General features: G+C 35.2%; 1 protein-coding gene across 3 annotated transcripts; it reads right to left on the minus strand.

The window, feature by feature from the left end:
* Nucleotides 1-1,350: 1,350 nt before the first annotated feature.
* Nucleotides 1,351-12,868, minus strand: LOC107771674 (cyclin-dependent kinase E-1). Of its 3 annotated transcripts, XR_001644863.2 has the most exons (17): nt 12,550-12,868; nt 12,347-12,457; nt 12,156-12,259; nt 12,027-12,069; nt 11,819-11,917; nt 10,276-10,345; nt 10,088-10,182; nt 9,928-9,961; nt 9,766-9,850; nt 9,572-9,649; nt 3,976-4,023; nt 3,239-3,271; nt 2,868-2,976; nt 2,398-2,616; nt 2,209-2,316; nt 2,021-2,071; nt 1,351-1,863 (listed from the first exon to the last, which is right to left on the minus strand). XR_001644863.2 is itself a non-coding variant. In XM_016591101.2 (16 exons), exons 1-15 carry the CDS (start codon nt 12,772-12,774, stop codon nt 2,248-2,250), a joined length of 1,422 nt encoding a protein of 473 aa, XP_016446587.2. In that variant the 5' UTR covers nt 12,775-12,868; the 3' UTR covers nt 1,351-1,863; nt 2,209-2,247. The 3 variants fall into 3 exon arrangements, 2 of the variants coding, with proteins under 2 accessions (XP_016446587.2, XP_016446586.2); XM_016591101.2 differs by lacking the exon at nt 2,021-2,071; XM_016591100.2 differs by lacking the exon at nt 2,021-2,071 and having other exon boundaries at nt 1,351-1,867.
* Nucleotides 12,869-15,043: the final 2,175 nt, after the last annotated feature.

Raw genomic sequence — 15,043 nt, forward strand, 5'->3', positions numbered from 1 at the left:
GCACTTCAGTGCGCTCTTTTTTATTGACAAACTACCTCTTTCATTTAGAACCACTAGATTTACGTACGCGCAAAATTACGTAAATATTATTAAAGAATGTGTTAGGAGTTATTGAACATATATATCAAAGAAAAAAAATATATAAGTTCATAAAAATGGTGAATATTAACATAGTCTATTCAATAGAGCCATGTCTGTTAATAACTGAATATAAAATGCAGTTGTATATTAAATCAAAATATATATTTTGTCTATACCATGTTTGTGTCTTCTCAAATGAATTTGAAATAACTTTTGAAAAAAAAAATAAGAATTTTTTTAAACCTTCAAGGGTTATATGTTTTTACTGAAACTAAAAAGAATATACGATAACTTGTGAAAATTAAACCGATAAAATTATAAATTGGAATATAATTTAAGATGAATATATTGAATAATGATTGAGGACTTTCATGAACAAACTTTTTTCTTCGGAAAAGGGCCTGAATTGTCCCTAAACTAGCAGATTTTGGTCTAAAATTGTCATCCATCCACCTATTAAGCTAAATATGGCCTTCCCGTTAATGTTGTAAAAATAGCACGATATAGTCAGTTTTCGGACTGGTCATTCAAAAATAGTCAGCGTTTAGCAAGTCAATGAAAAATAGCCACTATTTTGCTGCAACAGAGACCGGTCCAGCATAATATACTGGAGTTCGGTGCACCTGTGTATGAACTCCAGCATATTATGCTAGACCGGTGTACTTTGCTGGCTCCAGTATAATATACTGGAGACTGGAGCACCGGTGCTCCAAACTCCAGTATATTATACTGGACCGGTATACTTGCTGGAACTCCAGTATATTATGCTGGAGTTCTAGTGTACTCATGTTGGAACTTCATCATATTATACTGGAGTTCCAGCATACTTATCCTGAAACTCCAGTAAGTATACTTATGCTGGAACTCCAGCATAATATACTGGCGTATTTTCCGAGTTTTGAACAGTGTTTTTGCTCAAATTTATCTTCACATGAAAAGTGGCTAAATTTCGATTATTTTTGAAACTGGGATATTTTTGAACGACCAGTTGTAAATCTGGCTATTTTTGAATTTCTCCCTATATAGATAGATTGATTGTCCTTTTCTCCTCGTACCTTAACGATTTTCCAACATTTGACCAGCCCAAATTCATAAAGAATACTATATATATAGTCTCCTTCATGTCATATCACAAACCAAACATGTAGCCCAAAATGAACCTGTTTGATTTGAAGAAATTCAACAGTATTTCCTTTAAAAGTACGCATAACCATTAAAACATTTCAGATTACCAAATAATTGCACAATTGTAAACTGGACCCTAAAGTTGTAAATGTAAAAATTCATATTTTTACGTAAACACGCTATAACAACAACGGCTTAGTATAATCCCACAAGTGGGTCTGGGGAGGGTAATATGTACGCAGACCTTACCCCTAATATTCACACTATTCATATTTTACCCAACACTATCTGCTACAACATATGATTCAGGTTAACGGGATTAGCAATAAAGGTCATATGAGGCTTTAGAAGAAGACAATAAGATGACTTGCCTGATACATTGATAATTGGTTGGTGTACACATATATACATATATACAACTCTATAGATGGGTTATGCGGTTCATATAGATAGGTAGCAGTCATGTCAGAGCAGACCATCACTGATGTCGTTAGTGAAAACTGATATGGAACAATATCTGATCCATAAGAGTCACATCCGCAACCCGAAATAATAATAGTGCCAATTGACTCTCTCTGCTTCATAAATGGTGGGAAAACTTGTCCACCAACAGTCAGACTGAAGTTAACTTCAGAAACATAATCTTCTTGAACCCGCCTGGCTAAATAAGAAACAAGTGAAAAGTTATTGTTCTCCACAATGTCACAACCCTTTAATCAAAATGCAGGGCCATCTTTACTTCTTTTCTTGTGAACTAAACATGACATGAAACTCAAAAGAAGAAAAGGTCTTCAAAAGGATCACGTATTAAAACCTTATGGAGGCAGCTACTCCCACTTGCCTGCTAGTTTCACGACTAGAGACACTAAGAGAGGAAGAGGAGTGGTTCATTAAAACAGGCAGGAGGAAAACTTATCTACTCCTTTTTCAAAAATAATAAAACAGGAACTTTCTAGTTTTTGTGGGGAAAGAAAAACAAAGACAAGCTATAACGGAATATACCAGAGTTGTGTATGGGCATGATTGTCGCTGAAAAGACTTTCAGAAACGTCTAGATTTCTGTTGCGGAGGGTATCCAGGCATCCCCATTCCTGGATCTTTCCTTCTCATCTGCTTGACATACAAAAGCATCAATAAATTTAGGGATGGGAACTACCGAAAGCATAATAGTACCGGACTGACTAGAGCAACCTGCTGCTGATGTGCCTGAGACGCAACACCACGCTGCATGGGCATGTTTCCCGGGTTCATTCCAGCACCCATGCCAGCTTGAGAAGCAAGATTGTAAGCAGACATGCCCTGAGGTTGCATCCTTTGCATGTTGACCATTGGCATCTGTCGGGGCACAGATCTATTCGGCATTACATGGGGACCTTGCATGCCACCAGATGCTGCATTTCCTGATGATACCTGCTCCAACAAATAGTAATATGAGCAAGATGCAACTGACCAATATGGCCTCATCCTAGTCCTTTAGTATGAAAATTTGGCATAGTTTCAATTGATTAGCTTTCTCTAGTTACTCCTATACAAGCAGTCCTCTTTATTGAAATATCATATATAGGAAATTAGAACTATATCAGTAGTAAATAAACACCAAAGAAATAAACCAGCATGCATGGAGATATGAACCTAGTCGATGTAGAGATTTTTATACTTACTGGCTGAGGAGGTTGAAGACTAATTGTTCCTTCAAAGTCTGTAGTCGTGTCCACAGGTCGAGTTGGATAGTTCACAATTTTTTCTCCAGGCTGTGGTGGAACAAGTGCACTGTCACAATTAAGCAGTTTTAAGGGTTAGTGGAAGTTACTAGATTAATAAAGGTAGTCTCCCCAGAATGAAGGAAAGATAAAGCATCTATAAGTGCTACAGCTCCACAGTATGTCTAAATGGATATAAAAAGGTAAAACTTGTAACTCTCAAATTTCATTATAAGTATTTGGGTGTCCTAGCGTGGTTTAATCATACCAGCTTAGTGAAACTTTTGTAAATCAATTGTTTGACAAAGTGACTATGAAAAGCAAGCACTTACTTGCGGCCAGGTAGAGGTTCCATCCGAAAGTACCTATAAACCAGAAAAAATAAAAAGCTTTAAAAATAATACATGGCAAGCATCCACCCAATATCATAAGAATTCAGAAGAAACCCGAGGCCTTCACTTCCCTACTTTAGGTGTCAACTTGACATTCAACATTTTTTATGAACTAACCTTGATCATATAGGTAATAGAAAAACGAATGCAAAATAATTGGGTTCCTCTATTTCATGTGAAGAAATTTCCAAAACCATTATAAGTGTTTCGGTATAAAAAGGAATAACCCCACATAACTTCACTAGACCAAACACTGTATCAACTTTACCACTTCAAGGAAAAAGGCTATTGGTAAGAAGCCTCGCCTGGCTGGAAGATCAGCTGAAAAACGTCTATAACATGGTAAAAGAAATTGAATAGGTACAGTACGGGGACCAAATACACTCAATAATTGTTTAGTAAAGGTAAGCTCAGTGCTTAAGTGATGGAAATACGAAATAGGAGGACATCGAAATGGTCAGCACTGTTATTTTGGACGGGACAACAAAGTAAAAGTAGTTAACTTTGTTAAATAATTTTGATCAGGGACATATTTAATCAATTAGTGAATACTTAAGAACCATTTTACAAAATTTATTTTGCGATGAAATATGTCTTCATATTTGAAACCATTTGCATGCAATCGTCTGCAGAGAGAGAGAGAGAAAGAGAGAGAGAGTGAGATGAAGAGTCCATACTCATGCTCGAGAGCTTGCGCTGCTGTTATTCTTTTGCGAGGATCATATCTGCAAATTAGATGACGTCAAAATATAACAATGATCTCAATTAATAGAAGCTTCTGAAACATAAGTAACATGTCAATAACAATTGCAAAAGTAACATTGGGGCATATCAAATGCTTGCATTATAATCTAGTAAGGAACTTTTTAAAAATAAAATTAAGGTACTTCTATTAAGTATAGCACCAAGAAAGTGCTCTATGACAGAAAGAACTGATAAATACAAGAGCTTCCTTATTTAGCTATGTTAGATATTGACAAACTCAATCATATGGCCTATATCATTTACAATAAGATTTTTACACCAAATATATAGTAAAAGGTATAGGCATATACATTTCACTGAGATAAAGAACCTACATTTCCGTCAAAACATCATCTGTTTCTTTTTAAAAAAGAACAAGTATAGTGAAGCTGAGGTGAGATTCGACGGAATTGGCGGTGCCTACATACAAACAATTCAAATTTTAGGCTCGTGGTTCCAGAAGAATGGTATGATGGGAAAAAATGGTCATACATAAAAGCAAAATAGGATGGTTGAAATGGAGAAGTGCTACCAATATGAAGGCAAGGTCTATAAAATGGTTGTAAGACAAGCAATATTATATGAGAGTGAATGTTGGGCCCTACGGTCCAACATATCCATATGATGAGTATTTCACAAAAGCAAATTTTACGATGGATATGCGGTCATAAAGGATGACAAGATTACAAATGCTCATATTCAGCTAAAAGTTCAAGTAGCACATATAGAAAAACTCCGAAAAGTTGGCTTGATGGTTTGTCATGTCCTCTGTCAATGTCCAAAAGCACTAGTACATAGGTATGAAACAATGGTGATTTAAGGTGCTACAAGGTGACGAAGAAGACCTAAAATCGCATGGAAGAAAGTTATTTGAAAGACCTACAATCTTTTAAAATCCATGCACACTTTGGTGAAATATGACAAGATAGAAGAAAAAGTATCCATTTAGGTAAAATAATAAAGGGCTATGATCAAAATTTAGTTCGCTAGGAGGTTTTTAGGTCTTATTAGAGATGTATTCTTTTTGATCAGATAAAGTGAAATTCCATTAAGAATCACATCCGGTAGACATTGAAATTACAAGCTGTAGAAAAAAAATTAGTTCCTGAAAGAATGATTCTGCTATAGACTTCCTAAGGAGCTTACAAAGTCAAAATACTGAACAACATTATTTAAAATGTGATGTTTGTTCCAGCAATGTTAGTAAGACATCTATATTTCAGGGTATGGATAGAAGAATAGCTCCCTTCAAAACATTATGCTATTTCTTTTCAATAACAAACACCAAAAAAAGTTGGAACATCCTGCCAAATCTTCCAGATAGGCCTCTTTACATGCCATTGCCCCTGACAAGATTGCTAACATTTTGTATGATTGGATAGGTAGATACAAATTAATGGTAAGATTTGAGTATGACTTTGTTGAATTGGTAAATAAGAACTAAAGAGGTTAAGGACAACTTTAATTGAATTATAACATTATAAATTATGATGATGTCCAAAGAACAAATCAAGCAAGCAACTGCTTCTTTAAATCTCCTTTCATTTTCTACTATTTTAACATGGTATCAGAGCCACTACGATCTTTTTACATACTCAGGTAGCCTTCTTTGATGACTATCCTGGCAACTTTTTCCGGTGATTATTTCAACACTTATTTCGACATCTAATATTCCGCGACTTTTCCACTAGCCACTATACTGGACCATTTCATGCGGCTGTGCGCGTTTTCCCACTCTATCTTTTCTATCAACATTCTTCGAACTCTTGGCTTACATTTATCCTAAGTCTTCAATATATCTTCTCTCTTTTATTTCTTTAAATTATTTTGAGCTGAAGTTGTGCAATTTCTTCTAAACTTTTCATTCTTCTCTATTCTTTCTAATTTATTCTCAAGCAAGAATTTTCTTGCTCCTCTTAAAAATGAATGAATCATATTGTCTCTCTCTCTCTTTTCTTCCTTTGTAAAAGTGCAAGCCGGTAGTAGTGACATTTCTCACTTTACTTCTTTGAGTGGAGCTATGATAATTCTCTGCAGTACAAAACAACTAGACAACAGTCGTCTTAATCCCCACTACTTGCACAAGTCAATCACGTAATCCATTTGCTTATGTCACATAGTTTTCACATGAAGACGCACGTAATCGCATTTCTGGTAATAAGAATTTTTTGTATACACGTAATTTCCCTCTGATCTCTTCCTTTGTCACATTAGTTAATGGATCAAAAATTATGATTAAAGGAATAAGTAAGGCTTATGCTCTTCCTTCATTACTTTTAATGTTAACTCATTTTACCCCAAAATATCCATATAATTTGATATCCATTAGTAAATTGACCAAGAACCTAAATTATTTTGTAACCTTCTTGGCTAACTCTATTTTTGTGCAGGACTGAAGAATAGGATAGACAATTGGAATAGAACATAAGCCACAATACTTATCACTTATCTAGCCCAAAAACACATGGTGCTTTTACTTAAACGGCTGCTTCTCATCTTCTTCATGATCACTCGAATCATCCAAGTATTTTCAAATTATATAAGATGGTGTTGAAACTTTCTAAGTAGCCGTTTGGACATATATTTGGTTGAAACTTGAAAAAAAGAATTTTTGAAGTTGTGTTGAAAACTAATTTTTGGAAGTTGAAGTTCTGTTTTGACATGCATTTTGCTTGAAAAAAAGCCAAAGCTTTGTGAGTGGAAGAAAAATTTTCAGGCCATTTTTGGAACTTGAAAATTTTTATAAATTTTTTTCAAAAACTTATCAAATTCCATGAACAATGTTTTCAAAATTCTTTTTGAAATTAAGTAAAAAAAAAATCTATGTTCAAACGAGAGCACTTGTCTTCCTTAGAATGTGAGTTATGTCAGCTACGTAAACATACACATGCCTCTTTCCCAAAGAGAGTCAAAACCGGGCAACTCTATGTTTGAAATTATTCACTCAAACATTTGGGGTCCCTTTCAGTACTTCATTGCTTTTACCGATGATCATTCTCGTTGCACTTGATTATTTCTAATGAAGAATAAATCTGAATTGTTTTGTATCTCCGAAATAAAATTATGCTGAAATCCATACTCAATTTGGTGTATCTATCAAGAAACTAGTCAGCGATAATGAAGGGAATATTTCTCAACGCCTTTCTCCACTTTTATGTCTTCTCTAAGGCATTCTTCATTTATGATCTTGTGTGCATACTCCTCAACAAGATGGAGTAGCTAAACGGAAGAATGTGCATTTAATTGAAACAGCTTGAAATCACTTATTGATGCTCATGTCCCTATTTGTTTTTCAGGGTGAATTGTCATAACTGCTTGCTATTTAATTAGTCGTATGCCTTCAGTTGTTATGCAGCACAAGTAAAGTTGTTATGCAGCACAAGTAACTTTACTCCATCAAGAGAATCCCTTTTCTCTTCCTCCCTGTGTGTTTAGTTGAACAAGTTTTATTCAAGATCTAACTTCTGAAAAGCTAAACATCAACCCAAGTCTATCAAATGCATTTTATAGGAATAGTCTTATCTTCAAAAAGTTACCAACATATGATCCCGTTGCAAACATATTAAGTTCTTTGTATTAGCATATGTCACATTTTCCGAGTTATCCTCGTACTTCTCATCAAATTCACAAAATCAATAAGCTATGTCAGAATTCTTCTAATCGGACTCTTCTGTCTCTAGCTCACCCTAGTTCAGCTAAATTTTAGGTTTACTCTTGACGGTCTCAATCAAAACCATTTGCCTGCTAATTCAATTGAGTATTCTATTGATGATATAAGTACACAAAGTCCACCTAGTGACTCATTACCTACTCCAATTACATCCCCTCCTTCGGTAGGATACTTATATGATGAACTTGGTCTCCAATTGATCTTGGATAAGGTACTTGTACTACTCGCAATCATTATCAAGTTTTAAATTTCTTAAAGTATCACCAATTATCACCCTCATATCATGCCTTTGAACAAAATTTCTCCACTGTCAAAATACGCAAGATTGTAGCAAAGCAATAGCTCATCTGGGCTAGCTTCAGGCTATGATTGAGAAAATGACGAGAAAATAACTGCTCTTCACTATAATGGTACTTTGAAGATCATTCCTTTAAAACAGGATAGCAATTGAATGTCATTGGGTGTTTATTGTAAATGAAGGTGCTGATGGGGAAGGTTACTCGTCTAAATTCTAAAAGCTAGATTGGGTGATCAAGGGATATACTCAGACTTATGATTTTAACTATGCTGATACTTTTTTTTGCCATGATCGCTTTTGTCCACCTCTTTATCTCCATGACAACCATGTTTCATTTGCCACTTTATAAATTGGATTTCAAGAATGCTTTCCCTCGTGGAAAAATTTATCAAAGAGGTCTACATGAAGCAACCATTAGAGTTGTTGCTCGGGGGGAGTTCGCATTAATATGTCGCCTACACTGATCTCTTTATGGTCTCTGGCAATCACCAAGGGCATGGTTTTGTTGTTTTAGCTCTATTTCCGCGCTCCAACTTGAGGCGTATTATTAAAAATTAAGAAATTGTTTATATGGCAAGAGTTTATTCCTTGTAAATATGTAAAAGGTTTGGACTCCATGCAATTATGTAATTAGGAGAAGGAATACATTCTTTTCCTTTTGGGGTTACTTGTAAACAATACATAACCAATTAAACACCAACAGAATAATCAAGCAACTCCACATATCTTATTTATTCTTTCTTTACAACCCTTGACATGTTCACCGGTCACCATACCTAGTTCCTTATCCAAATATGCTCCACATAAATCTCGTATCTCTGAACAAGAGTCCAACCACACATACCATCGCTCCACCATCTTATGAAGTAATTCCAAGAATCCGTTTTGAAGTACCATCTAATAGTAACTTGAAAGCCTCACCCTTCCATCTTTCCCCACTTCTAGGACCCTATCAGCTTATGTCTTAAATAGAAACAAAGTAACAATTATGGTGTCTCCTAGAGCCGACACATTCATACCAATCCTAACTTTCTATGCGTTGGTTGGTCAGCAATGGAGTGGGCTGACCCTAATCATGTTAACCTCAGACTTGCTGACCTAAGCTGTTCTATCGAACCGACTGACACCAGGAAATACTGATTTAATCTTTTTCCCCCTCTAAGCCCCTTGTTTCCATTCAAAACATAAGTTCAATACCGGCAAGTCTATGCCAAAAGTCACCCTTGAGACTTAATGCATGCCATGCTGGATGTCTCTATATGTTACTTGATTGACATCTTGGTGTACTTTTCTGGAGATAAGGAAGAAGAGTTCTCTCTCTAAGAAACAAAAGTCAAAACACTAATTCAGCTAGACTCATTTTCACTTATATTGTTCACATTCTTGTCGTTGTGATTACTTTGTAACTGCATTGTGTCATTATGTGTACGCATGCCATCTCTGACAAGGATTAGAACCCAAGAAATTTAGTATGCATACCATCATCTGGAAGACGTATTGGAATCTCATATTGAAAGCATTACCAACTAAATGCTGCATTAACTAAGAAATGGGCACATACTCAAGCATCTTAGAAAGGAGGTCATATGCAGGACTTTTGGGCGTCAGGTGCAAAACACTATAAAGTGCAGGATTGTCACTGCAAGGGAAACAATAAAGCTTTTAGATGATAAATCCAATTGCAAGGCAAGGACGGCAAGACAATTCAATGCTAACAGAAATCCTTAATACTAAAAGCAGTATGAATGAACCTACTACTTATGTCCTTGAATACGCTGCACGTCAGATTGCCAATGTGGAAGGTTTACCAGTGTTGGCCACTTTTCTGGGGTGGGATGACCTGACAACCATATGACATAAGTGCAGTGCTCAAACAAGTAAAAGGAACAAAGAGAATATTCGAAAATTAATCCTCACCGAGAACCTTAAATATCTTGTCAAGTTGGTCAAGCTGCATTACGAGAATTATTCATTAGATGAAAAATAAATAGTTACACAGTAAAAAGATCAACAATACGCTATTGAACCCCCAAAAGGAAAAGCATAAATGAAATGTTGAGAGTACAAAAATATTAACCTGGAACGGATTTGGTGTTCCTTTCACTTCTTGCCCTTGAAATAGTGGCTTTAGAGTAAGAAGCTCAGCAAATATACAGCCAACAGCCCACATATCTACATAAACATATTTTTTCTTGGTTGAAAAGGAAGAAATGTTTACTTATTTAGAGTGACAATTATTGAAGCTCAAAAGACAAAGGGTCATACCAACTGCACTTGTGTAGTGTTTTGCCCCAAGGAGTAACTCTGGTGCACGATACCAGATGGTCACTACAACCTGTCATTACTCAACGTACAAAATTTCAAAGTTACTACAAAGCAGTGATATCCGACAAAGAAAGTCAAATGTGCATCTAAAGAGAAAGAAAAGAACAAGGAATCATCGTTTTGTATTTAACTTCCACTCTGCAGCTCAATCAGAAAATCAATTCTTATCAAAATCTAGGACTGGTAAGTATGTCAGGAACAAAAGAATTAACATGGCCAAAGTTGTGACAAACAGAAATAATGTGATGCTAGTCAGATGTATTTTTGTCATTCTCAAACTCATCAAATATTCTTAGCACGGCCCATGTTGTTTAGTAATCCATCTCATCATCTTCATTTACAAAACGTGGGTTCAACAGATCAGTCATATAGACTATGTTAAACTACATACAAAATTTCATATATATTACACACATAATATGTGTGGCAGTGTAGAAGAAATAGATGTCAGCTGAGGGATGAGGGATGAGGGCCTGTCTTTGTTTTTTGTGAGTTCATGCCCAGAAGAGGCCATTACTGTAGATAAATGGGTGTTGTTCGTGAGGAACCATAGTTTTCTTCAGTCCTTCACTCTGTCGTATAAGACTTAACAGGGTTTGCCCCCAACATCACTAAAGTATTACTTCATAAAAAGATCAATAAGTTATTACTTAATCAAAAATAATAAGAGAATGTATTTTCAACAATCACATCTTCCACCATCCATGGACCAGAAGTAAAATTATCGAGCATCAGATAGGTTAATAATAAGTCTATAATATACCAAGGGATGCTTTTGACAGTTTTAGTCTTGGTTCTCTCAAAGTTGAACGGCTTAAGCAATTTTTCATAATGGAACTTATCAGTTTCGTTTTGGGACCAACTTGTTTTGGTTTCAAAAAGTAGAGCAGGATTGTAGAACAAAATTTGGCTGTTGGTTTATAAAAGCCTAGAAAACCAAAAAAATAAGCCAAACCTATTTCTTTTTGTTTGCTCTCCAACTGCTGGGCTGTTTCTCAAGTTTCTTAAGTTATTCCTTGGCCCTTTTTTAGGGTGGTCAGAAAGGGGGAGGGTGGAATGAAATTCCATCTTTTTTTCGAATAAATTTTTTTGTTCAAAAGTATGTTTAGTAGTATCAAAAGTAGATTAGTTAGGTTTAATCATTTTCTAATATTAATGTATTAGGGATTTAGTGATAATTTTCAGATCAATATAAGCACTCGCCTTATATATATTGTGTGCGCAATCCAGCATCATCACATAAATTGGGACAGAGTAAGTAATTTTTCTTGTCTCTGCTTAGATTTGAACCATGGTCTCCCATGGTCCATTCCAGCCCAATTGACCGCCTAGATCACACCTTATGATGTCACTTGGTAAAGAATAGCTTAAGCTTTTTATATATAAGGTGTAACTACTTGACACTTGGGTAAGGGGAGGAATTACAAGCTAAACAAAAAGGAGAGATGGAGAAGCTATAGCTGCAATAAAAAGTGTGTCTCACCCCATTCTCAGCTAATGGTTTCAATGGAGCCTGATAAATTCTTGCAAGGCCAAAATCAGCGATTTTAATAACTCCATGTTCCTCTCCGTCACCCATCACCTGTAAGGAGAAGTAAAGGATACAAATATAGGAATGTTTATAAGAATGTTATTTACAAAAAAATGTAAAAGAAGAGACATAAGAACGGACAGAAAGGGCAGAATCATACCAAGATATTTGATGGCTTTAGGTCTCGGTGTATAATCCAATTACTAAAAAGGAAGTGCATTATTATTAAAGCCAAAAAGAATATAGATTTTAAAAAAAAAAAAAAGGAGAGCTAATAAATATGGCTTGCCTGTGAAGATAATTGAGACCATTAAGCAGTTGCCATAAAAGGGACTTCACTGTGTACTGATTGATAGCCTGATTGACCTTGTCTCTATGATGTCTGATAATTTCCTATTAAGATGCCCAATATTGTTTCAGTAACACTAATTATATATCAGAAAATTAAATGTATAGGAGGCGAGACTCGACTAGACTCACATAAAGGTCATGCTCGGCATAGTCAAAAGCGAGGTAAAGGGACATATCAGCTTGGTTGATATGAACATTGACAAGCTTTACAACATTCTCATGTGTAATCTCCCGAAGCAACTGCATCAATCAAAGATTATCTCCATTGTTAAAACTAAATAAATACTTACATTTCACTGCTAGAAGAACTTAGTAATTAATAAAATTTTGACCATGATTTCACGAATGGCGGTGGGAGAAACGCCGTCGCCGTCCTTGGATTGCTTAAACTTCTTGATAGCAATAGATTTGGAGCGGTTAGCTTTGATCTTAGCCAAGAAAACCAAGCCGTAAGTTCCTTCCCCAATTTTTCCGATCAAATCGTAGTGTTGCAACCACTCTGGCCGATTGCTGCTATTGGAATTGCCGCCTCTACTGCTAGTATTGCCATCTCCCATGCCGATCTTTTTCAATATGTATCTCTTTGTTTGTTAATAGCTGAGATTATGAGCTTTCCTTCCCCAGACAGTCAAAAGGGAGGGTTTTGGTAATGTGTTATGTTGAGTTCTTTTTGGTAAGTATTTTCCTTCACTAATTTTGTCCTGGGCCAAGAGATACACAGCCCACACAAATTTTGTCCTAGCCCAATCTAGAGAGTAGTCTGGGCCAACAGATACCTAGCCCAATCTTGCTATATATTAGTTTGGGGGATCTTTCCATAAATTGCCGGCTGGATTCAATATTTACGTTTTTTAGCTGGTATACATAAATTATACACTAAGTATATACGATTATACACATAATATACTTAAATTATACATTTACAATCTATCTATCTATCTATCTATATCTATATCTATACTATTATAAAAGCACGAATAATTTTTGATAAATATTGAACGACTAAAATATTCCTGAAATATTGATTGACTTTTATACCCTAAATATTTGTATAATTTGAGAATCTAAGGTAAATCACATAATAATAGAATTCTTTTTAGATTTAAACTATACATACAACGAGCCTACAAAATTGTTTTGAGTCAAATTCTTTTAGGAGACTATTGTTTTGGACTACTCCTCACCACGTCATTATTGAGTACATTTAAATTTTAACCGATTGCAGCTAAAAGTTACAAGCACTTTCAATTCCTTTCTGTTTGTAGGAATCCTTTATTAAGTTTACTTTTATTATCTATCTATATTTATTATAAAAACACGAATGTTGAAAGCTAAATGTTGAACGACTAAAATATTTTTAAAATATTGATTGGCTTTTATGCCCTTAAGTATTTACATAGATCTTCACAAGAAAAGGACAAAACTGAAAATACATACAATAAGATGACGAGCTATAATAGAATAGGAAAATAACCTAGGAATTCTGATATATACGCGATCAACTAAATCTATCAAATTTGATTTGAGTATATGTAAGACTTCGTTCATGAGGAAACCTCTTTACGTTAAATATATTAGCTAAGAAAAGCAGCCACAAAAATTATCAAAGTATCAATATCTCAATCATGTTTGGATACTGATTTGTTTGTCCCAATAGGATACTAATATAAACGTTTCTTCAAATTTCTTTGCAAAGTACAGGTTTTTCATTCTAATAATGAGTTTTTTAATATATATTTATTCTTAGTAATGATTACTCACTCCGTTTCAATTTATGTGAAGATATTTGACTGGACACGGAGTTTAAGAAAAAATGAAGACATTTGGAATTTGTAGTCCTAAACAAGTCAAAAAGAGGCTCAGAGTATTTGTGTGGTTATAAAAGCTTCTCATTAAGGGTAGGACTGTAAGTTTAAATTAAGTTGTTTCCAAATCAAGAACAGGGTCATTCTTTTTGGAATGGATCAAAAAAGAAGTAGGTTCACATAATTTTGAAGTGCTGGCCAACGGGCTACTGACAGCATTTGAAAGGCCTTTTAAATAAAGAGTTGGGTTGGGTGCTAAACAATATAGCCCAATGTGAGCATGCTGAGCTGGATTACATTAGCCCATTTAGACAACTCTAATCTTTGGGGCTTCAGTTTTTCGTAACATATACAGTAACATTTTATGATTCCTTTATACATTATACTACTATTTATGAGTTCTCTAAGGTAGCGTACATCATATGTCCCCAACAATTAATAAAAACTCTAAGTACCCTAAAACAGAACTGTATGAAAGCAATACAAGAGAAAGAGCTTCTTATTGATATTCTTTTGTAGGTTGAGAACGATTGATAGAGCTTGAGATAAAATTTATTACTGAATGTAGGGAGAGGAAGTATTTATAGTATGGACTAGTGTAACTGTTCCCTAAGATCTCGCCTGCATGTTATGAATATTAATTATTTATTCTGTACGTTATGCAAAGTGGATTTGCAAATGTTCAGGAGTTAATGCCGAATTCTTATATAGTTAATTCGTGGATGGCGCTGTCTGATCCCAGTATGGGATAATCCGAGATGCATTTTCTCAATTGACTTTTGTATACGATCAAAATCAAATGCCCCGATTTTATAGGCTCAAGAGGTCGCATAGAGAATAGGTTTAATATAGACCGAGCTCGAGCTCGAGTTCGAAGGCAGAATACGAGGTTCGACGATCTAAGTGCTCGAAGAGCATCGGAGCCAAGTATGACCAACCCCGAGATGATGCCGTCATGGATTTATAACAGAAAGAGCAAGACTCCCGCCACGTCCCCAAGATCATGGCGTAAATTCCGGAA

Source organism: Nicotiana tabacum, chromosome 5, assembly GCF_000715075.1.
Source record: "Nicotiana tabacum cultivar K326 chromosome 5, ASM71507v2, whole genome shotgun sequence".
Lineage (NCBI taxonomy): Eukaryota > Viridiplantae > Streptophyta > Magnoliopsida > Solanales > Solanaceae > Nicotiana > Nicotiana tabacum.